This window comes from Aspergillus alliaceus (assembly GCF_009176365.1).
Source record: "Aspergillus alliaceus strain CBS 536.65 unplaced genomic scaffold BDW43scaffold_69, whole genome shotgun sequence".
NCBI lineage: Eukaryota > Fungi > Ascomycota > Eurotiomycetes > Eurotiales > Aspergillaceae > Aspergillus > Aspergillus alliaceus.
Genome location: NW_022474752.1, coordinates 16,561 through 35,321, shown reverse-complemented (window position 1 = coordinate 35,321; position 18,761 = coordinate 16,561). Strand labels below are relative to the sequence as shown.

General features: G+C 48.3%; 8 protein-coding genes across 8 annotated transcripts; 3 read left to right on the top strand and 5 right to left on the bottom strand.

The window, feature by feature from the left end:
* Nucleotides 1-468: 468 nt before the first annotated feature.
* On the bottom strand, nt 469-1,778 carry BDW43DRAFT_291954 (mitochondrial pyruvate carrier family protein). Its single transcript, XM_032043673.1, has 4 exons — nt 1,319-1,778; nt 1,228-1,243; nt 967-1,103; nt 469-914 (listed from the first exon to the last, which is right to left on the bottom strand). Exons 1-4 carry the CDS (start codon nt 1,498-1,500, stop codon nt 731-733), a joined length of 519 nt encoding a protein of 172 aa, XP_031894991.1. The 5' UTR covers nt 1,501-1,778; the 3' UTR covers nt 469-730.
* A 12-nt stretch (nt 1,779-1,790) lies between these two features.
* BDW43DRAFT_220874 (L51/S25/CI-B8 domain-containing protein) lies at nt 1,791-2,517 on the top strand. Its single transcript, XM_032039399.1, has 4 exons — nt 1,791-2,058; nt 2,122-2,228; nt 2,297-2,329; nt 2,388-2,517. Exons 1-4 carry the CDS (start codon nt 1,973-1,975, stop codon nt 2,444-2,446), a joined length of 285 nt encoding a protein of 94 aa, XP_031894990.1. The 5' UTR covers nt 1,791-1,972; the 3' UTR covers nt 2,447-2,517.
* On the bottom strand, nt 2,246-3,962 carry BDW43DRAFT_220889 (DODA-type extradiol aromatic ring-opening family dioxygenase). The gene is made up of 5 exons (XM_032039400.1): nt 3,902-3,962; nt 3,600-3,804; nt 3,356-3,528; nt 3,125-3,285; nt 2,246-3,055 (listed from the first exon to the last, which is right to left on the bottom strand). Exons 2-5 carry the CDS (start codon nt 3,636-3,638, stop codon nt 2,592-2,594), a joined length of 837 nt encoding a protein of 278 aa, XP_031894989.1. The 5' UTR covers nt 3,639-3,804; nt 3,902-3,962; the 3' UTR covers nt 2,246-2,591.
* A 471-nt stretch (nt 3,963-4,433) lies between these two features.
* On the bottom strand, nt 4,434-7,309 carry BDW43DRAFT_304082 (putative chitin synthase activator (Chs3); the record flags this gene model as incomplete). The annotated part of the gene is made up of 4 exons (XM_032045539.1): nt 4,434-4,567; nt 4,633-6,870; nt 6,927-7,150; nt 7,218-7,309. 4 exons carry the CDS (start codon nt 7,307-7,309, stop codon nt 4,434-4,436), a joined length of 2,688 nt encoding a protein of 895 aa, XP_031894988.1.
* A 2,432-nt stretch (nt 7,310-9,741) lies between these two features.
* On the top strand, nt 9,742-10,811 carry BDW43DRAFT_291931 (uncharacterized protein). Its single transcript, XM_032043672.1, has 3 exons — nt 9,742-9,972; nt 10,037-10,221; nt 10,307-10,811. Exons 1-3 carry the CDS (start codon nt 9,935-9,937, stop codon nt 10,432-10,434), a joined length of 351 nt encoding a protein of 116 aa, XP_031894987.1. The 5' UTR covers nt 9,742-9,934; the 3' UTR covers nt 10,435-10,811.
* Nucleotides 10,812-10,947: 136 nt separating this feature from the next.
* BDW43DRAFT_323059 (cytochrome P450) lies at nt 10,948-12,686 on the bottom strand (the record flags this gene model as incomplete). The annotated part of the gene is made up of 9 exons (XM_032049679.1): nt 10,948-11,123; nt 11,169-11,511; nt 11,561-11,628; nt 11,665-11,863; nt 11,906-11,945; nt 11,996-12,136; nt 12,185-12,282; nt 12,331-12,486; nt 12,537-12,686. The coding sequence occupies 9 exons, from the start codon at nt 12,684-12,686 to the stop codon at nt 10,948-10,950; spliced, it is 1,371 nt and encodes a 456-aa protein (XP_031894986.1).
* A 1,142-nt stretch (nt 12,687-13,828) lies between these two features.
* Nucleotides 13,829-15,886, bottom strand: BDW43DRAFT_291929 (major facilitator superfamily domain-containing protein). Its single transcript, XM_032043671.1, has 4 exons — nt 15,382-15,886; nt 15,223-15,331; nt 14,629-15,170; nt 13,829-14,526 (listed from the first exon to the last, which is right to left on the bottom strand). Exons 1-4 carry the CDS (start codon nt 15,601-15,603, stop codon nt 13,894-13,896), a joined length of 1,506 nt encoding a protein of 501 aa, XP_031894985.1. The 5' UTR covers nt 15,604-15,886; the 3' UTR covers nt 13,829-13,893.
* A 1,451-nt stretch (nt 15,887-17,337) lies between these two features.
* BDW43DRAFT_323057 (LLM class flavin-dependent oxidoreductase) lies at nt 17,338-18,760 on the top strand. The gene has a single exon (XM_032049678.1). It carries the CDS (start codon nt 17,383-17,385, stop codon nt 18,706-18,708), a length of 1,326 nt encoding a protein of 441 aa, XP_031894984.1. The 5' UTR covers nt 17,338-17,382; the 3' UTR covers nt 18,709-18,760.
* Nucleotide 18,761: the final 1 nt, after the last annotated feature.

The window sequence follows — 18,761 nt, the reverse complement described above, 5'->3', positions numbered from 1 at the left end:
TCAAGATGTATCGGAGAAATGAAGGCTTGTATTAATTGAAGTTGTATAGGGCTGGGATTCGCGGCTTCTGATAGGAGGGATAATACCGCCGGGGATCATCCGATTGGGAGGGAAAATTGGACGATCGTTCCTCCGTCTGGCGGCCCCAGATTTCCATCTGGGGAGATGTATTACTGAATATTAAAAGATGATGGCTGTTTATATTGAAAGTCCGGGGGAGACTCGATGTGCGGTTTGGTATGACATAAATGGCGCGCGCGTTTTCCCGTGTGGTTTTTGGACATGTTTGCTATTTTATAGAAGCATGTTAGGGAAATCATAAGTGGGCTTCAGTATGAGATCATACGAACAGACTAAACGTTCTTTTTACTTTTGGCTACGATGGCCGTTCGTCACCATCTTCGGAGTATTTCTGTTTTGTTTTTGTGATGATACGTACAGTACACACTAATCGTGGATTGGCCGGCATAGGTGAAGAAAACTCTTTAGATAAATTCGGCTTATCTAACGTCTTCAATGGGAAATTTAATATGTACAAACGAGAACGCCAACCATGTTGCGTTAAACCAGTAGAATCCCCGAGAAATTGTCGATCGAGTGGTATACACCCATGTCGACCTAGAAGCTCGTCGATCGACGATCTATACCCTTAGTTAACAGCTTCCATTTTGGACCCAGCGAGGACCTCTTCCTTTGCAAAGTCACGTCTGACGGAATCAATCGAACCAATTTATGCGGACTTCTCCACGGCTGCCTCCGTCTTGACAACGACCTCCTTCGCCGAATCAACCACTTCGTGTTCCATCGACTTGGCGGCTTCTGTTGCCGATCCTTCCAAGCCACGGCGGTAGTTGTAGATACGGCCAACCTGGACAATACCGACGCATCCGAGGAAGAAGTTCACGGCGGCGAGCCTGGCCGGGTTAGCGCTGTCTTTAAAGACCACAACCTCCGTGATCAACATACAGGTAGTTCTTGGGTTTGATAATCAGGCACCAGCGAGTCCAGATGGCTCCGGTAGCCGTCAAGGCACCGTTCTGGGTAAGAGACAGCTTCTCGGCGGGACGGCTGAGATCGGAAATACCGGCGATGACCAGAGCCCACTAATCAAAGTCAGCCGGATCCATCAATCTGTGCTTCGCGATTGCGAAAGTCGACGCGCATATTTTGTTCCTTTTTATGGTGCGTAACGGGGTCCTGCAAGGGAGGGTGTGACTCGACTCGTACCTTCATGACGGGGGCCCTATGACAACAAGCATTAGAACTGCAATCCAAAGTAACAGATCCATGAAATTGTTCACAAAAATAAAGAACATACCAGAAATGCACGGTCTTAACACCAATGGGGCTGTTCCATAGACGCTGGAAAGTGCTCTGCGGCTGGGCGGCGGCGGCGGCATCCGAGCTCTGAAAGCGGTACTGAGCACCAAAGCGACGCTGCGCATTGCGGAAAGCCTCACGAGAGTTCTGGAAGAAACGAAGACCGATACGGGAGGACATGTTGAAAGTGAGGAGTGAAGAAGATGGGGAAAGGTGAGGCGAGATGAATGTCGGAACGCGGAGAAGTGGAGATAATTTCTCAACCGAAGACTAGGTTAACAATATAAGGACACACCAGAAAACCAATTCCAGCTCTGGGTAATTAAATCAAAGGAGTGGAGATTGACGGAGGAAAAAGCAAGTGAATCCGAAAAAGTAGGATATATCCTGGGGTCATATATGAAGCCGACCTCGGCGGCACTTTTGGGGTTTGCGGCTCTTTTCCGGCTGAGGTAAGCGGTGACAATCACGCTTGACCGGATTGGTTCAACTGCTCAGACCTCAATTCATCACTTGTTCAGGTCGTTGGTTCACCCCTCCAGTCGTCTCCAATTGATACCCCAGCTCCCTCTTTCTTAAAAGTCTTTGTCGGGGTCCTCCCTTATCCTATCCTTTGGTCACCGCCAATCCCTCTTCAGTGCCATCCCCAACAATGTCCGGCAAGTACGTTTTCACCAAGGGTCTGAAGGAGCTGCGCTTCCTTTTCTGCCAGACTTCAGAGAACAGCGCTAGCACAAGGTAGGCCGGAGGACTCGTTTTCGGTGTATTGAAGGCGTAGGATTAATAAACCTCGCTCAATAGGTCCTTCCTGCAGCGCGCATACCCCACTATGAAGAAGCATAACCCTCACGTCCCCATCCTGATGCGCGAGGCCAGCAATACTGTGCCTAGGGTGTATGCCAGATACGGTATGCTACAACTGTCAAGTCAATAGTAAAAGATGGAGAATGGGCTAATATATGTGTGACTCTTGCAGCATTTGGCAAGGAGTCACTCGAGCCATTGGCCGGTAAGGGACCATCTTCCGCAATCGTCTCAATTCCGCGACTAATATCAGGGCTATACAGGCTTGTCGGATGCACAGATCGAAGAAAAAGTTACCAAACTCGTGAAGGAGTCTTCATAGCGACTTTCCCACACTTCCGTATATGTCCATGCATCGTGTTCAAATCGTCAACCATTGTATCTATAGATGAATTGGAAAATTCAATTTACCTCGTTCGAGCATTCAAAGAAACTCCTGAAATCTCTTCCATTTACACCGTTTAAAATTACAGAGAACTACTACCGTTGGCCACTTGACCGAATCTAAATTGCGCCCAGCTCATGCTTCCCTCACCAAGCGTCCACAGTCTCTTCCCGACATCATCGCCAGCAGCTCCGGCACCAACGTGAATCGGGAGCAGATGGTCAAAAGTCGGGTGCGCCTGTCGCGCATCGGGCCTCTTCAACAGATCCGCCAGGGCTTGTTCTCTCTCCGCTGGGGGAGCTGTGGCCGCTGTCTTCAACGCCTCGTCAAAGCTGACAGTGTACGGCATCGGCCGCTTACTATCCATGCTGAACCACAGATCGCGCAGGTTGTGAACTGCCATTCCGGAAACGATGATGAGAATATTCTCATCGCGGAGACTGGACACGGCCTGCCCGAGCCGGTAATGCTCGATGGGGTCCTCATTCTTGAACAGCGAAACCTGCACGATCGGCACGTTCAGCGGATTCGACTCCGGCTCGAACGCTAATATCCGGTCAGCTTGTTCAATCCGACAACTCAAACATCATCCCTCGCAGGAAACATTAAACATACCACACTTGAAACTCGCCCACACGCCATGATCCAAACCTCTCTTCACACCTTCCGCCTTAATCCCCGCTTTCCCAAGCAGATCAAGCACCTTATTCGCGATCTCCCTACTCCCCACATTGGGATACTTCTCCTCGTAGTAATGACTCGGAAACCCGTAAAAACTAAACATAAAAAAGTCAGCACACCCAACCGTCACCAACCGAAAGAAAATAAAACAAGATATATCCATACTCATAAATCAAATCCGTAACCTCAGCCGTGTTAACCTGAATCGTATCCTTACCCGCCTGCCAATGCGCCGAAAAAACCACCACAGCCTTCGGCTTCACCTTCGTCGTGATCTCCCTGCCAATCTGCCCCAGCTTCTTATACGCCGGGTGATCCGTTTGGTACATGACATTCGGCTGTATCGGTAATCAGCACCGATCTAATCTCTCTCTTTCTACCCGGACATATGAATTGGATCGTAACTTACACCCCCATGACTCAAAAAGTAGATCGGTGTTCGACTCATCTTGTCTCCGGTCTTGTCGCTCGCTGTTTTTAAGACTTCTCTGCTTACCGGGGAAGTGCTTGAGAAGAACCGCTTAAGGCCGAACAGGGTGGCGGTGGGGGAGTTCCGGGGCTCCTCCGTCCTGAGATTGGCGAGGAAGAAAGCAATTGATATTGCGAAGAGGAGAGTGAGGATGGCGAGTGCTGTTAGTGTGGAGGGCTTTTTGGTGGGTTGCTGTTGTTGATTGGTTTGGTTTGGGGTCAGGGTAGGATGGGAGGACATATAGTGGGTTTTTTTCTTAATGGTTTTATATCTTAGTTGGTATAGGAGAGGGCGTGTGTTTTTGTCATCTGTGGTTAACGATGAGTCGATTTTATATACAAATATATATTATATTATAGTCAATGGTTATTATGCAAGCAAGGGAAATTGTCAGCAAGCGGTCATCCGGAAGCGCGGAAGTGCGGAATCAGACCGCACTGGGTTAAATCAATTGCCTTCTAATCCCAGGTGTAGATTGATGAAGAGGATAAGTCAACAGTGGGTATTATTAGTATTAGTATTTCCTTTTTAGAGTCTTTCTGTATGTTCCGGGAGCACAAGTAACAGGGTATACATCATATGGTTTTCATCAAGTCTTCCCATATCCATCCAAAACTAAACCATGTGCAACGTAATATTATTTCCAACTCGGCAGAGGCGTTGATACATCCAGCTTGCCTTGCATGCTTCGTCGACCGTGTGGAAAGATAAAATATAAAAGAAAAGAAAATGTTCATCAAGGAGACATTAGATCTATAACTACCCATCCCCTCATCACATGAGGGTACAGTCGCCTTCGGTCTGCTTCTGTTGTGCGACGTTAGACCGAGAGAGTCGAGCCTTTTGCATTCGAGCTCCGCCCTTTTTGATTTCCTCAAGACGTTCACGAGCTTTAGGGAATCCTTGGGCTGGTGCGGCAAAAGGGGAATAATTAGCAATTGCAAAAAATCCATCAACTGCGTAAGGCACTCACCAGCTGCCCGCCAATACCATCGCTTCGCATCCTCCATGTTGGCGGTGACACCAATCCCGACTTCCGTGTAGTAGCCCATCGCATACTCTGCTTTTGCAAGACTGGAAGTGGCGGCCTTGCGGGCCCAGAGGTAGGCTTCCGTGTCGCTCTGCTGTAAAATCCCCTCCGCGCCAGTCAAATACCATCCACTCAGGGCCAGTTCACTTTGGTGCTCGCCCTGCGCTGCAGCATGGGTATACCAAAAGATACTCTGCCGGGGGTCAACCGGACACCCCATCATCCCATGCTCATAGGCGGTGCCTAGGCGGAACTGGGAGAATTTATACCCTAGCTCGGCAGCTTGATGGAATAGTTGACTAGCATACGCCTCATCGCGGATGACGACGTCGTTAGGGCCCGCGTTAGCATACATTAGGGCGAGCTCATGCAGAGCGTGTGGGTTTTCGGCATCAGCCCGTTCCGCGGCACGCTTCAACCATGAGATACCATCGCGAGGGCTCTTCGCCTGACCGAGAAGCCCCTTGAGCATGATCATGCCCATCTTATACATTGCTGGCGGATCACCCAAGGATGCAGCATGCCTATACCAGTATACAGCCTTGAAAGGATCCCGCTTGGTGCCGCCGCCGTCTTCCGCGCCAATTTCGCAGCACACGGCTGTTCGGTAGGCTGACTGGGCATGTCCTTTCTTGGCAGCGGTTTGGTACAAGTGGAAAGCTTCTTTGTGATCAACCGGAAGGCCCAGTAGCCCTTGGCCGTAGCAATCCGCCAAAAAGAACTGCGCGTCCGGGTACCCGCTAGACACCAACTTTTTGACGATTTTGTACGCATCTGCCGTATACTTCTCCTTCGCTTTCGCCTTAGACTTAGGATCCAATCGACTGCTCTCAACCAGAACCACCGAGGCCTCGGCCAGTTTCTGGGCGAGTAACAGTTGTGTCTTCTGGTCCGAAGGATTGCTCTTGGCCACGCGCTGCAATTGTTGAAGTTCTTCTTGCGTGACTGGCCCGGGGGATGAGTCGGCCGGAGGGCCTTGTGGGGCAACAGCAGGAGGCGGTGGGGAGTCAACTCCGCCGTTATACTGTCGTACAGGTGCTGGTTTGCTACCTTGGTCATGTCCCGGTCGGAAAGGCACCGGATGATGGGGGAGAGCATCAGGATTCTGTTCGGGATCTACGGGCTCTACCTGGGTGGCCATTGGTGGCGGCGGTTCGTTCGTATATGCAGGCTGGTTGGCCCGATAAGGGCGAGGAGGGCCGTTGCTGCGAATAGAACCCTCACGACTCGCGTAGCCGGGCTGTTCATCAGGATATGCGTTCATTTGTGAACCCCAGCTTCCATGTTGTTGTTGTTGTTGTTGCTGCTGCTGCTGCTGCTGCTGTTGGTGGTGCTGGGTCTGCATTGAGTCTTCGTATCCGAACCCGTAATCTATCCCATCCTGGTGCTGCGCAGCGGGCGCGGACGCAGGAATGTCAAAGTGAAATCCAGCATTTTCGAATTGGTTTGGTACACCCCCTGGTCTCATATCCGGCTGAGACTGGGCATGGTGGACTTCAGTAGGCTGTGGCTTGAATGCTGCGTAATGGCCTTGAGGAGCAGAAGGAGCAGGTGTTTTCGGTTTCGGTTGCTCTAATCCCGGTAAGCTTTCGTCAATTGCCCCGCCATAGCCGTCCTCCGGTATGGCGTCAAAATTGGGCATGTCAGGTTCGCCTGCGTGGGCCGAGCTATAATAACTATCCAGTAATGCCTCGATATGAAGAGACTTGTGCGCGTTGGCTTTTGCCGGATATGCAGGGTCTTGGTATGTCGCCTGTCCAGGGTACATTGGTTTACCCACGGGTGGTGCTATTGGCGGCGCAGCTGTAACGGGCATGGTTGCGCTTCTATTGACATGAGGTATCGGCGGTGGTCCGCTAGGGTCGGTATATGACCGCTCGCTCCGTTCGCTGCGATCCGATCGCCCAGTCGAGGGACGCCCTTGGCTGGCAGACCTAATGGGGCCAGCAGGGTAGTCTCCTCTACCCCGGCCAGCAGACCCAGGGCGCGGCTGTCGAGGCATGTCCTGTCGTCGCCCATGCGACGTATGCGGACGGTCGGGGACCGTTACGGGCGACATTGGGCTATTGAGATCCATCCTCGCCATGCCAGTGTCAATTCCTGTTGAGCCAGCCCGGCTACGTGGCTCCTGCAAGGGGAATGCCGGGAATGGGTTGTCCCATGCACTCGAGGAAGGCGGTGCTGGATTAATGATCAGTACTTGATCTCTAAGGATCCGTTTCGCCACGTGATTTTACTCACGAGGCCTTGAACGATCTTGTCGCGATGGCGCCCTCCTATTGCCATAACCGCGAGAACCATCGTATCCATTCGGCGGTGGGCGACCCCCTGGCGCATACCCACGGTCCGGTCGTGACTCCATGGGAGGGCCATAGCCTCCGCGAGGCGTGCGCGGAGCACCTCGTGGGGGTCCGTATGATCTGGGGACCGCTTGGTCACCTGGATAGCCATATCGCGCTTCCTCGTAGCCTCCATTCACCGGTGGGTAAGCATGGTCATAACCGTAATCGTATCCCGGGTCAAAATACCCGTCTTGGGGCGGACCCGCGGGCCGAGAAGGACGAGGGCCGTAGTTTCTCACGGGCGGAGGCCTCTGCGCTGGGCGTTGAGGGTAAGCCATGACAAAGCTAGCTTCGGTTCCGGATCTAGTTGTCGTTCAATGAAGAGAGGCGGGGTTTAGTTTTCGTTATCCGCCAGGGCATCAATTAGATCGTTATTGCGAGTCTGTATGGCGCGCCTCCGGTTCTCGTCTAGTGCGTCTCTAACCAGAGGTCAGCTGGTGTTGAGAAGCCAAGTAGCAACACCCCAAAGGGGTGCGCGACGAGGTAGAAGCTTACTGGAACCACGCGACAGTATAAGAATGAACAGCGGCCCCTCGAGTCGAACAAACGCAGCAGAAGTATGTGATTATAAACCAATCAACGGGCCTGGAACAGGAAAGACATTGTCAGCGGACAATCTTTGGCGCGGAGGGCCTGAAAGCCGAGGGCACGATTGGAGCGTCAATGCGCCTGGACAAACTAACGTGTATTCAGAACTAAGGGATACTTTTCCAAAGGAATGAAGGAGACGCAAAGGAAGAATAAACCAAAACTAAAAACCAGAAATGACAGAACAGTAGTGGTCTTGTGGAAAAGAATGTGTGACCACCGGAGGGAAACGAGGGTGAGATTTATTGAGGGAGGGTGATTTGGAGATGAATGACTGAATGGATTTGAAATGTCCGGATGGAGCCGTAGGGTCAGGTAATGGAAAACTTACTAGTCGGTAATTTTGGGTTGAATCCTCAGGGACTTTGGAAGCGCGCAGGTACCCACGAATAAGAATTCTCGATGCAAAAGATTATCATTGCCCAAAAGGGAAAAAGAGAGAAAAGGAAAATTTACAAACAATCAAACATTCACAGGGTCAATAGGGCTTTAAATGAACTACCCTTTTCTTTTTTCACTGCCTAAATCTTTTCCATGCACGGGTGACTTACAGTAAAATGACAAACAGTGGTTCTTTTTTTTTTCTTCTTCTTCTTGACCCACCCAACTGTCCCGCAATAATTGTCTGGTGTTTGATATCATTGCGGAATGGGGAGTGCCTGACATCGCCCCCTAAACCGTACTGAGTAAAGCCTTTTTCCAAAGGGGGGGGGGTTCCCAAGAATTCTTTCCCCTGTATACTAGTGGTGGGGAAGTGGATCTCATGAAGTAATAAATCCCATGAACACAAATATAGTTTACGGAAAAATAAGAAGAAAAAGACGGGAAAAGAAGAAGAAAAAAGTTCTTATTGACTTCAACTTTGGGAAAGACTATTTTCCACGACCATCACGGATATCATGTACTATTTTTCTAGAGTACAGTTACTGTACTATTTTGCAACAACAACCCTTTGGTCTATGAAAAGTGGAGTCCTACAGAACCACTTATGTATCTACAATTTACCGCTTCCCTTTCCACCTCTTGGCAGGTCCGACAATTTCCCTCTCCAATAGTTCTCCTGTGGGTGCAAGGATAACCCCCGGGGCAAACCATGGGCGCTTACTTGACGTCCGAATAACCTTGTCCTAATAATAGATTTTTCTTTCTTTGATGTGAGGAAGAGAAAAATTAATGTACCAACAAACAGACGATGAATCAATCGCCTGAAACTATTGGCAACTAGATGATGTAATAAATGCCCCAAGTGACATAGGGTTGTCGTCTAATATATTCTACACGTCTAATATATTCTACACCCTCTATTAGCTAATTTATACCTAGTGACACTGTCAATTGACCTGCGATCAATACGGACTAGTCCCATGTACTCTAGATAGATAGTAGGCATTAGCTGCATTGTACATTGCTCGTAGTGATTGTATATCCGAGGCTTGCCCTCTTTGGGCAATTTACAGGTGGTACGAGTACGAAACGAAGTAGAAATCATACAAATAAAGTAAAGAGTCCTTCCATTTCGAAACGCAGGGGATTATTTCCGGTGTTGATCAAGCAGAATGATTCGACTGTGCCTTGTCTTCTCCAACTTTCTCTAGCAATCGCTCCACAATATGGCATTGAATTGATCATCTCGTGTTGCTGCGCTACTCCTTACATACTTACATTCTACCCCTAGACCTGATTACAACGGTTGCATAAGATCTGATATGTGCTTTGAATCGAACACGCCCCTTGCGACCGGGAAACCTCCTCCAATCCAATCATGATACAAACAACACGATATGTAGTCAACCACGGGAGTCAAAAGCCAGCGCGTGATCCAAAACATCACCGATCAACAAATGCCTCAACCGAACATACTATCGGGACTAAGACAGTCTCCGAGAGTCTCGGAGAATGGAGATTCCCCCAAACAGTATGGACTCCAGAAACTAGCATGGGTAGTAGTCGTTAATACTAGAAACCGTTGACCTAGTGTCAGAACAAGTGGAGCAATGTCTTTTTCTGTGTTCTGTAGGTTTGCATCGTTTGCGGGATATACTGCGCCACCCTCGCCTCAAACACCTCAGCCACATACCCTCCCGGTCCCATCGGTTCATCAGGTGGCCGACCCCGATGATGCTATTCGTTTCACCCAATTATGCGCCGCGTATTATTTCTCCCCGACTGTGCATCACTTGGGCGTGGATCTATCTACCACACACACACAGTGGGCTCTTGCTTCTCTAGTAGAGTCTAATTGATACATTCCTGACATCATTGTCTCGGCAACTACATCCGATTTTCAAACTGCGCACCTGCTCGGCACCGTCACCATGTCCAAAGCAGGAACCTGGATAAAGATGGTGGTCGTGTAAGACACCTTTTTCTTCCGCTTCCTTCCTTTTCGAATGTGGAGCTAATGGGACCAAATCCAGTGGCGCGGTGATCTGTGTCGGCGGCCCGGCTTTCGTCCAATCGATCCGTCCTACGGACGAGGAATTGTTCAAGCGGTATAACCCCGAACTCCAACGGCGGAGTCTGGAAGAGGGCGATCGTCGCGCGCAGGAGTTCGATGAATATGTGACTCGGTTGAAGCAGTGGTCCAAGTCTGATAAGTCGAGTATGTTCTTGCCTTGACTCTGTTCCTCTCCTCGATACCGGGCGAACTGTTGGGGGGAGATTGTTGAGCTAATGAGGTTGAATAGTTTGGGTTGCGGCTCAGGAACAACAGGAGCAGATGCGGACACAGGCTGCGGCGCAACGGAGTCAGGCGAAGGACGAAGCAAAGGTCCAACGTGAGGAGATGCGCAAGGAGTTGCTGGGTGAGAAATAAACCTCGCTGACCTGCGCGGAAACTGCATGTTCGGATCGAGTGAGATGAGCAATAGTCGGTTGATATTAGGGAATATTGGGTATTGACATTTCTCTTTACCCTGATCTGTATTTATACCCATGGTCACTGGACTTAGGGGGAGAAAAGCTTTGTGCACGAATGATGGGCGAGTTCTTTTTTTCACCGGGAGTTATCGGGCTGGGCGCTTTCTTGTTTGGATGTATAAAAAAATATGGATGAGATGATTGTATAGTATTACCTACAGGTATATTTTGCAGCCCTATTCTATCACCTGTCGACTACGTGATCCAAATCTATAGTCGATTGGAGTACAAGAATGCTCGCTGGATATAAAGGCATACATTGGTATATTGTCAGACCCCTTCAGTACATGACTGTATTTCATGGCTCCGCTCACAGTCTAGGTAGACACAATGCTGATTTTATGTCCTTTGTCTAGAGATTTCTTGTAACCTTGCCTATTGTAAAAGTGTTACTGGACATGAATATCCATTAGTCGGGTGCATTCTCGGTCTGATATGCCCTCTCCCCATTTACTGACTTGACACCTTCTCCGCCAAAGCCTGCCCATTTGATGCATTTTGTCGAGACCCTTTCGTTCCGCAATTGCATCGCATCCCACATCGTAAGCAGGTTCAATATCAACACAATCCGATTCTCATTATAGACTAGAGTCTGACCATTACAGTTACGTGGAACCTACTCGAATGGACGATAGGCGGCAGGATCAGGATACAGGTCGTGTTCTGCGTCAACCAGGAAGCGCTCAGGGAGGAGTTCGTTCACGCGAGGCCAGACCCTTGAATTCAAGTGGACGGCAGGATGCAAGATCGTTGTGCCCACATTCTCCGTCGGGTAAACGTTACCATGTCTATCCGTCAGTGACACCCCGCTACGCCCTTGACGCATTGTAGCTGCGGGAAGGAACAGTCGCAAGGTCTCTTTGATTACGGCGAGCGTATATGAACATTGATCCGAACGAGAAGGCTGTTTCTTGAGGCGGAGCACGGCTGCCGAAGGATCTGCTCCGAAGAGACGATTATGCTCTTCTTGCATCTGTACCATAACCTCGGGGTGCTTGGATAACATGCGATGTACCTTAGACGTTGATGTTGGAGGTTGTATCATACCCGGCGGAGATAAATAGGCTAATCTGATAAGCAGCGTGTTGGACTGAATGTCGTCCAAGTTACTCGTTTCGTGAAATACTCTGGCGATCTGCCAGGTATGCCTCAAGGGCTAGTGCAATAACAGATTTTGCTCGTTTCGAGGTTGAGCGTGGAGAGCTTTGATCTTGTTTCAGTTCGGAGAATCTCCGATCTAGCTCATCCCGGACACACCTATTCATGACATTGCCGTAATATTCCTGAAGAAAAGGCCGGAGAGGGTGTGCCAGAATGCGCGGATCCTAGAATGAATGCCATGTAGTGATCGTATTGAGAGCGGTTACAATCTCATTGTCTGAGCGCTGATAGTCGAGGTCCATGTCGCTGTGCTCGTGTTAGTACAGAAGCTATGCCTAGGGGTCGAGGAGACTTACAGTGTTACTCTCAGAATTATATCCATCGTCAATCGAGTAGTCAGGTCGTCTAGATAGGACAGCCCCGATCCCACTTTCTCGCGCAGTATATCACAGAAGACTTGGGCTGAATCAACGACTGCCCGTACCAGATCCATCATACTTCCAGTACAGGATTCTGGATTGAATATTGACCTCAAAGTCTTCCACTAGCTATCGTTCTTAGATACCAGGTTTGATCCACCAGCAATCGGATACATGAACTTAGAATACATATCAATTCTGGGGAGATTATACTTGGTAGAGATCTACACAGCAGCTTCCGGATTGTAGACGATATACAATTAAGGATAAACTAGCCAGAAGTCCATGAAGAATATCTCTGTGTGAGCGAATTCCATGGCCAGCTCCCGCATCGCAATATTGACATTGGCATCCGGAGGCAGAGGATCAACATATTTCAGGAGCACCAGGAGGTGACCAGTAAGCCAGTTCCATTCCTTTGGCATGAGCTAAGAGAAATTTGAGTAGTAATTATCTCCAATGGCTACTATATACTTACAAAGCCCTGCTTCCGGACCTGATTGATCTTGGAGCGATGTTGGTAGCCGACATAGAAGCAGTACCCGAGAGCGGTTAGAAAGGAATACTGACAGTGACAAGGATGTTGACGAGAGTCATGATAGATGTATAACTGGGCCCAATAGCTCATATTGACAGGGAATAAGCTTCTTGGTGATTTTCAGGCTACACGTCACGTGCGTGAGATGCAGTTATTCCATGTTTCACTCAAGATATATATTAACAAGAATTCCAATTAAACTTGGCTGCTATTTTTTGGTCGTCACCTTTACAGTCACTAGAAGCGCTACTCCGAGTGCAGGGTGAGATGTACTCGATGTTGATTGTTATATTGATATAAAACTACAGAGTACAATGCTCTCATAGTGTTTTGGTTCAAGGAACAAAAGCCCAGGGTTCAGTATGATTCCTGTCAAAGCGTGCAGAAATAGTGCTAATGTGTGCATTCAATCAAGGGAGTCTAGAACTTTTGTCTGCTTTATATTTCTCTAATTCCTTTACTCACTTCGCTTAGTGTGCCGTCCAGCGCTTCCACACGACGAACTCTTCTGAACAGAACACAACTTCGAGATTTTAGATATAGATGACAGAACTCCACCTTCTACTCTGGCCTAGGTTGTAAATTGTTGCGGTGGTGAATATGTATGTATATCATGATAGTGTCTTGCCCCTAACTAGCTAACGCTGGGGTGTGATTAAATTCACTTCTCTATTTAGTTCTAGATGATTTGTCTTCAATGGCTTTACGTCTCCGCTAAGAATAACTATTAAATAAACTTGACCTTACTTAGGCCAAGGCATTATGGTCACACTGCATATGTGCATGTATGATCTCCAGATCGGGAGGGTAAAAAACCTATAGATTGAAGGCTTTACTAATGTCTATCTATTCATGCAAGGGGTTACTTTATAACTTCTATAAGGACCAATTAATGTAACTAATGACTCTTTTCTGTTTGGAATGTATATATGCCACCTTTGGATATGAGAAGTCATATGCCTTGTAGCTCATTAAGTCTTGCCGACATGCATGAGACCCGACCCCGTGGCAGTATTTGGATTCTCTTCTTTCGCTCGTCTATGTTGGGATAGGATGAGCTAGTGCTTCCCATGCTTACTCGATACCTTTTCTAATGCTGTTGTGTTGTTGCTATCAGAAAATGAAATTTTATAGTATATGTTCGGGTTCATACAGGGCTGGGATAGTCGCTATAAGTATTGCTCTGTCCGACCCGGTTTCTTCACCCTAAGATAGCATTAGCTTCCAAAAGATTAAAAGAAAGTTTCCAATGGCTTTATCAACTACAGCCCAGCTAGATATGTATAACACTGCACACTTAATACACATAGCGAAAATCCTTATTTTGTTTGTCGGTCAAACCACCCCATGCCTTCTCATCCGTGATAACCTCTTGTCCTTCCTGGGCTGTCTGTGCGCTGTCCCTCCGCTTGTTTTCCCATAAGTAGTAGCCAAAGAGAACGACAGATAATACTCCTGCAACTGCTTGAGTCACAAGGACTGCAATCTTAGCCGGTCGGTATTCAGGCGCATCCCTTGCCTGGAAAGTCTGCGGTCCTATGATATTGCCCACACAGAAGAACCCGGCCACTGCAGCACTCGTAAATGCGCGTTTTGTGTACCCTGCACAGTTTGCGGCCATCCAGTGATAGATGACTGGCATGGGAGCAACAATGGAATTGACCAGGTAGATTCCAATCAGGACTCCGGCTCGGTTACTCTTCGGGAGGAAAGACATGAGACCGCCGCCGATAATTCCCGGAATACTGCAGATGAACACCCAGGCCCATCGGTTCGAGGCTTTGCGGATGCCAATACCTACCAATATGGTAAAGAAGATACTAACAATTCCAGAAGGGGTGTTTAGAAGGGCTGAGATGGGCCCGCCAAAGCCGAAGCCAGCTATAAGCGTAGACGAATACACAACCACCACCCCGCTAGAAACCGCTTGCTATAGCATCAGTGTTAACCTTTTTCCCCCCCTTCTTTTTGGGAAAAGGACACGTCTATCCTGGAAAAGAAAAATAAGCAAACAGAAGATAAACAAGCTTACCAAAGCAACCATTAAAGCCCACAGCCACACCTGAGGGTCAAGAACCGCCTCCAGTATTTGTTTGGGGTCGAATTTGTCATTACGGATGCCTGTCTGGTTCACACGGACGTGTTGGAGGAGTGTCACCTTCTGATCATCTGATAGCCACTTTGCTTGCATTGGGGTATCCGGAAGCAAAACCCATACAGAAATGCCTACAGCAACGGTTATCAGCCCCATGACAAGGAACATAATACGCCAGCTGGCAAATGTATGGTGTACATGTTGGAAGCCAAAGGAAATCAATCCACCAATGATCTGTGCTACCCCCAGGCCCATAAACCAAAATGTAAATCTGGGGGCTTGCTCAGATTTTGTATAGTATTGGCTACTGATGAGCATTAGAGACGGCCCTACGGGGGCTTCAAAAGCCCCAAGGAAGATACGCGCGACGAGTAAAGTTGTATAGTCCTTCGCGCCTGCTGCCGCAGCTGCAGCAACGCCCCAGAGGATGACATTAATGCTCAGCCACTTTGCGGGTGGAACCTTTTGGAGAAGATATACTAGGGCTTCGATGAGCTTTTCATGTGGATAGAAGGATAGGGAGATGCTTACTGTTCGGAACTTCAGCCACCAAAGACGCAATAAAGAAGGCACTTGCACCGTTGCTAAAGTTGTTTCCCTTCAAATCCAGGTCTGCCTTCATTCCCATGACTCCCGCATACTTTGTACCGCAAGATTAGCTACGCCCGGATACAGGTCAGGGACACTTACATTATACATTACTTTATCAATAAATTGTAGGAAGTAACAGCAAAACATGAAGGGTAAAATACGCCGATCAATCTTATGTCGAATTGCGACCAGGTCCAAACCAGGGTTCTGGTTATTCCCATGTTTATCCAAGAAATTCCAGGCATCATCCAGTGGTTGAACCGATGTATTTTGAGCATCTGAACCTATTTGGTTGCTGTTTTCCTCCGGCATCTTCTCCATGGTTGGTTTTTTTTTTCTTTCTGAGGGGCGAAGTGGCTCAAGCAAGGTAAGAATACATGCTGATAAACGGAGAATAACAATACAAAAAGGTGTTCGGATGGGGGGAATGTACACAAGAATGTAAGGTGAGACGAGAGAAGGAGGGGTAGGAAGAGGAAACGAAAGAGGCACCGATCATCTCAGGGCATACTTAATTTTTTGGATGTAACCTCTGCAGCAAACAAAAGTTAAAAAGATGGACGTAAAGGTCGTATTTCCAATGCACATCTTTGACCCTTATCCATAACCTCAATTCTAGGTCACAGTGAAGAGCATTAGACTATCTTGGCCTCGTCTAGAGTTTCATGTTCCACTAATGCCATGTAAGCCCTAAAGTACTTCTATGTTACATTACAGGCGACTTGGCTCGTATGATGGGCCACCACGATTGGGGGTACCAAGATTCTTGCCGGTTAAAAATCATATATACGAGGCTTCCGATCATATCATTCTGATGCCACTGTGGCAATAGTGGCTTTAGAAACCGTTTACCACTGGTGTATTGATCGATATGATACCCATCACAAACTGGTGTTTCAACCAGTGCTTATTGGAGGCTACAGCTCATGCTTGGCTACAGGTCGACATGTTTCTATAACCACTATTATCCGCCAAATTGCAGAGTGACACGTCGTGATAATATATCTAACACATGCAGGAAATCTATAATATATTCTTACTCTGGTTACATTCTCTTCCTCGAGGTTTCAGAGCAAGGGCGTTCGTATAGGGGCTCTGCCGCAAATGTCCATGACAACAGTTTATATGCCAATCCTCTAGTCATATTGCGGTGGCATAATTTCCTCTCTGCACTACTCATGTTGATGTATCAAACATAGATTCATCATGTGCAAACTACAAATACTAGATCAAATGCGCAGGTGCATCTTATTTCCTAGCAATGCCTATTAGAAAAGGTCCAAGGATCTTCAACCCTGCCCTAGCAGGATTGATGCTAGTCATGGTATCATGTTACTATATCTATTCAAATATTATGTACATCTACATTCTGATAGAATATTCGTCTGCTCCCTGACTCCATTATCTAGTAGGTGGGAAGGAAGAAAATCAACTGTTGCTCTGATACTTAGTAAAAGTACCCTAACGGTTTCTTTAAGTCCAGGCTGGGTCCACATCGCCTAGCACATCAAGTAGCAGCTAAATTGAAAATTAGCATATTTTGCCCACGCTTAAACCGCTATAACTAGTTCCTCTCTGATCAATCATGCGGGAAGTAGAGCCATGTCTTAAACAGAGCAAGCGTAGGCCCGCATTTATACAGTCTGTAGCCTAGGCCAGGTATTAAGTAGTAAGGATATATACTTAGCGTATTGCTTTTCAAAATGAATCATTACTCCTCTATATCAAGCCCTAGGAGGTGTACCGGAAATCGGGTTATGGGATATCCTGAACGGGCTGTAATACCATATTTAACTTCTATTGTTTAATTCCGCACAGAGCTTCTATTTTGATAAGCTGATCTACCTTTTCTGACAACTTTGAGTAATCCTGCTTTGTAAACCACGCTGAGAAATACAGATATCCTCCATGCGATAGGCTGTCGATGTCGTGATTAAAACCTCAACTTCACTCATCCGCGAAAGCATTTGTCATCACGAGGCTGTTGATTATGTATAAAGTCCACAAACATAATGCCATCAGTCTACTTTCAATATCTTATAACTGTTCCCGCTGATACTACCCTCCCAATCCATATCCATAACCGCAGTGTAGGGGACAATGCCAGAAAAACAACTACATCTGACCGCATTTATGCGGCCGGTCAGTTTACATACCGGTGCATGGCGGTATCCTGGCGCTTATCCAGATGCCAACTTCAATCTCGCCCATCTCAAGTCCTTCATCAAGAAGCTGGAGGAGGCCAAGTTTGACGCTTTCTTCATGGCCGATCACCTCGCCGTGCTCAACATGCCGGTCGAGGCACTGAAGCGCAGCCACACGGTGACATCGTTCGAACCGTTCACTCTATTATCGGCACTATCGGTGGTTACAGAGAAGATTGGGCTTGCAGCAACGGCATCCACGACATACGACGAGCCCTACCATATCGCGCGTCGGTTCGCCTCGCTCGATCATATTAGCAACGGTCGCGCGGCTTGGAACATTGTTACCACTGGTAACCCAGAGTCTGCGAAGAACTTTGGCTTAGATGCGCATGTGGAACACGGTGATCGCTACAAGCGAGCGCGGGAGTTCTACGATGTTGTCACCGGATTGTGGGACAGTTTCGCAGATGATGCCTTCGTCCGCGATCCAGAGAGCGGTATCTACTTTGACCCGGAGAAGATGCATGTCCTCGACCACAAGGGCGATGATCTAAAGGTGAGAGGACCGCTGAATATTGCGCGGCCAGTCCAGGGATGGCCTGTGATTGTTCAAGCCGGTCAGTCCGAGCCTGGGAAACAGTTAGCGGGCGAAACAGCTGAGGCGGTTTTCTGCTCGCCGCGAGACATCCAGTCTGCAAAGGCGCTGTATGCGGATATCAAGGGCCGTGCGGTCGCGGCTGGTCGTGACCGTAACCATCTCAAGATCCTACCGGCGGCTTTCATCGTTGTTGGTGATACGGTGGAAGAAGCCAGAGCCAAGCGCCTCAAGCTCGACAGTCTAGTTCATTACGATAGCGCCATTGCTTCTTTGTCTATTGTGCTAGGAACTGATGTGTCCGGCTTCGATCCGGATGGCCCATTGCCAACTGAACTTCCGGAAACTAATGCGAGCAAGACTACCCGTGCAGGGGCGATAAAGCTTGCTGAAGATGAGAAGCTGACCGTTCGGCAGCTTGCGCAGCGGTATGGTGGTTATTCGGGGCTTGCCTTCGTCGGTACGCCTGAATCAATCGCAGATGAAATGGGTACCTGGCTGGCCGAGGAGGCTTCTGATGGCTTCACCGTTGTATTCCCATTTCTACCACAGGGGTTGGACGATGTTGTCCAACGGGTGGTGCCTGAATTGCAGCGTCGTGGCATTTTCCGTCTGGATTACGAAGGGACAACTTTGAGGGAACATCTGGGTCTTCCACGTCCGAATAATCGCTTTTTTACATAGGGAACCTTGTCCTAATTTATTCAAGGGCTTACGATGGTGTATCAGAGCAATTA

What these genes read in the sequence shown, in the direction of transcription:
- BDW43DRAFT_291954 (XM_032043673.1), bottom strand. Translation starts at nt 1,500, where the DNA reads ATGTCCTCCCGTATCGGTCTTCGTTTCTTCCAGAACTCTCGTGAGGCT. An exon ending in ATCAAACCCAAGAACTACCT is followed by an intron (nt 915 to 966) that starts GTATGTTGATCA and finishes TAACCCGGCCAG; the next exon opens with GCTCGCCGCCGTGAACTTCT.
- BDW43DRAFT_220874 (XM_032039399.1), top strand. Translation starts at nt 1,973, where the DNA reads ATGTCCGGCAAGTACGTTTTCACCAAGGGTCTGAAGGAGCTGCGCTTC. An exon ending in TAGGGTGTATGCCAGATACG is followed by an intron (nt 2,229 to 2,296) that starts GTATGCTACAAC and finishes TGACTCTTGCAG; the next exon opens with CATTTGGCAAGGAGTCACTC. An exon ending in GTCACTCGAGCCATTGGCCG is followed by an intron (nt 2,330 to 2,387) that starts GTAAGGGACCAT and finishes AGGGCTATACAG; the next exon opens with GCTTGTCGGATGCACAGATC.
- BDW43DRAFT_220889 (XM_032039400.1), bottom strand. Translation starts at nt 3,638, where the DNA reads ATGAGTCGAACACCGATCTACTTTTTGAGTCATGGGGGT. An exon ending in GTTACGGATTTGATTTATGA is followed by an intron (nt 3,286 to 3,355) that starts GTATGGATATAT and finishes TTTTATGTTTAG; the next exon opens with TTTTTACGGGTTTCCGAGTC. An exon ending in GTGGGCGAGTTTCAAGTGTG is followed by an intron (nt 3,056 to 3,124) that starts GTATGTTTAATG and finishes ACCGGATATTAG; the next exon opens with CGTTCGAGCCGGAGTCGAAT.
- BDW43DRAFT_291931 (XM_032043672.1), top strand. Translation starts at nt 9,935, where the DNA reads ATGTCCAAAGCAGGAACCTGGATAAAGATGGTGGTCGT. An exon ending in TGGATAAAGATGGTGGTCGT is followed by an intron (nt 9,973 to 10,036) that starts GTAAGACACCTT and finishes GACCAAATCCAG; the next exon opens with TGGCGCGGTGATCTGTGTCG. An exon ending in GTCCAAGTCTGATAAGTCGA is followed by an intron (nt 10,222 to 10,306) that starts GTATGTTCTTGC and finishes GAGGTTGAATAG; the next exon opens with TTTGGGTTGCGGCTCAGGAA.
- BDW43DRAFT_291929 (XM_032043671.1), bottom strand. Translation starts at nt 15,603, where the DNA reads ATGGAGAAGATGCCGGAGGAAAACAGCAACCAAATAGGTTCAGATGCT. An exon ending in GGTGGCTGAAGTTCCGAACA is followed by an intron (nt 15,171 to 15,222) that starts GTAAGCATCTCC and finishes TCGAAGCCCTAG; the next exon opens with TATATCTTCTCCAAAAGGTT. An exon ending in GGGCTTTAATGGTTGCTTTG is followed by an intron (nt 14,527 to 14,628) that starts GTAAGCTTGTTT and finishes CTGATGCTATAG; the next exon opens with CAAGCGGTTTCTAGCGGGGT.
- BDW43DRAFT_323057 (XM_032049678.1), top strand. Translation starts at nt 17,383, where the DNA reads ATGCCAGAAAAACAACTACATCTGACCGCATTTATGCGGCCGGTCAGT.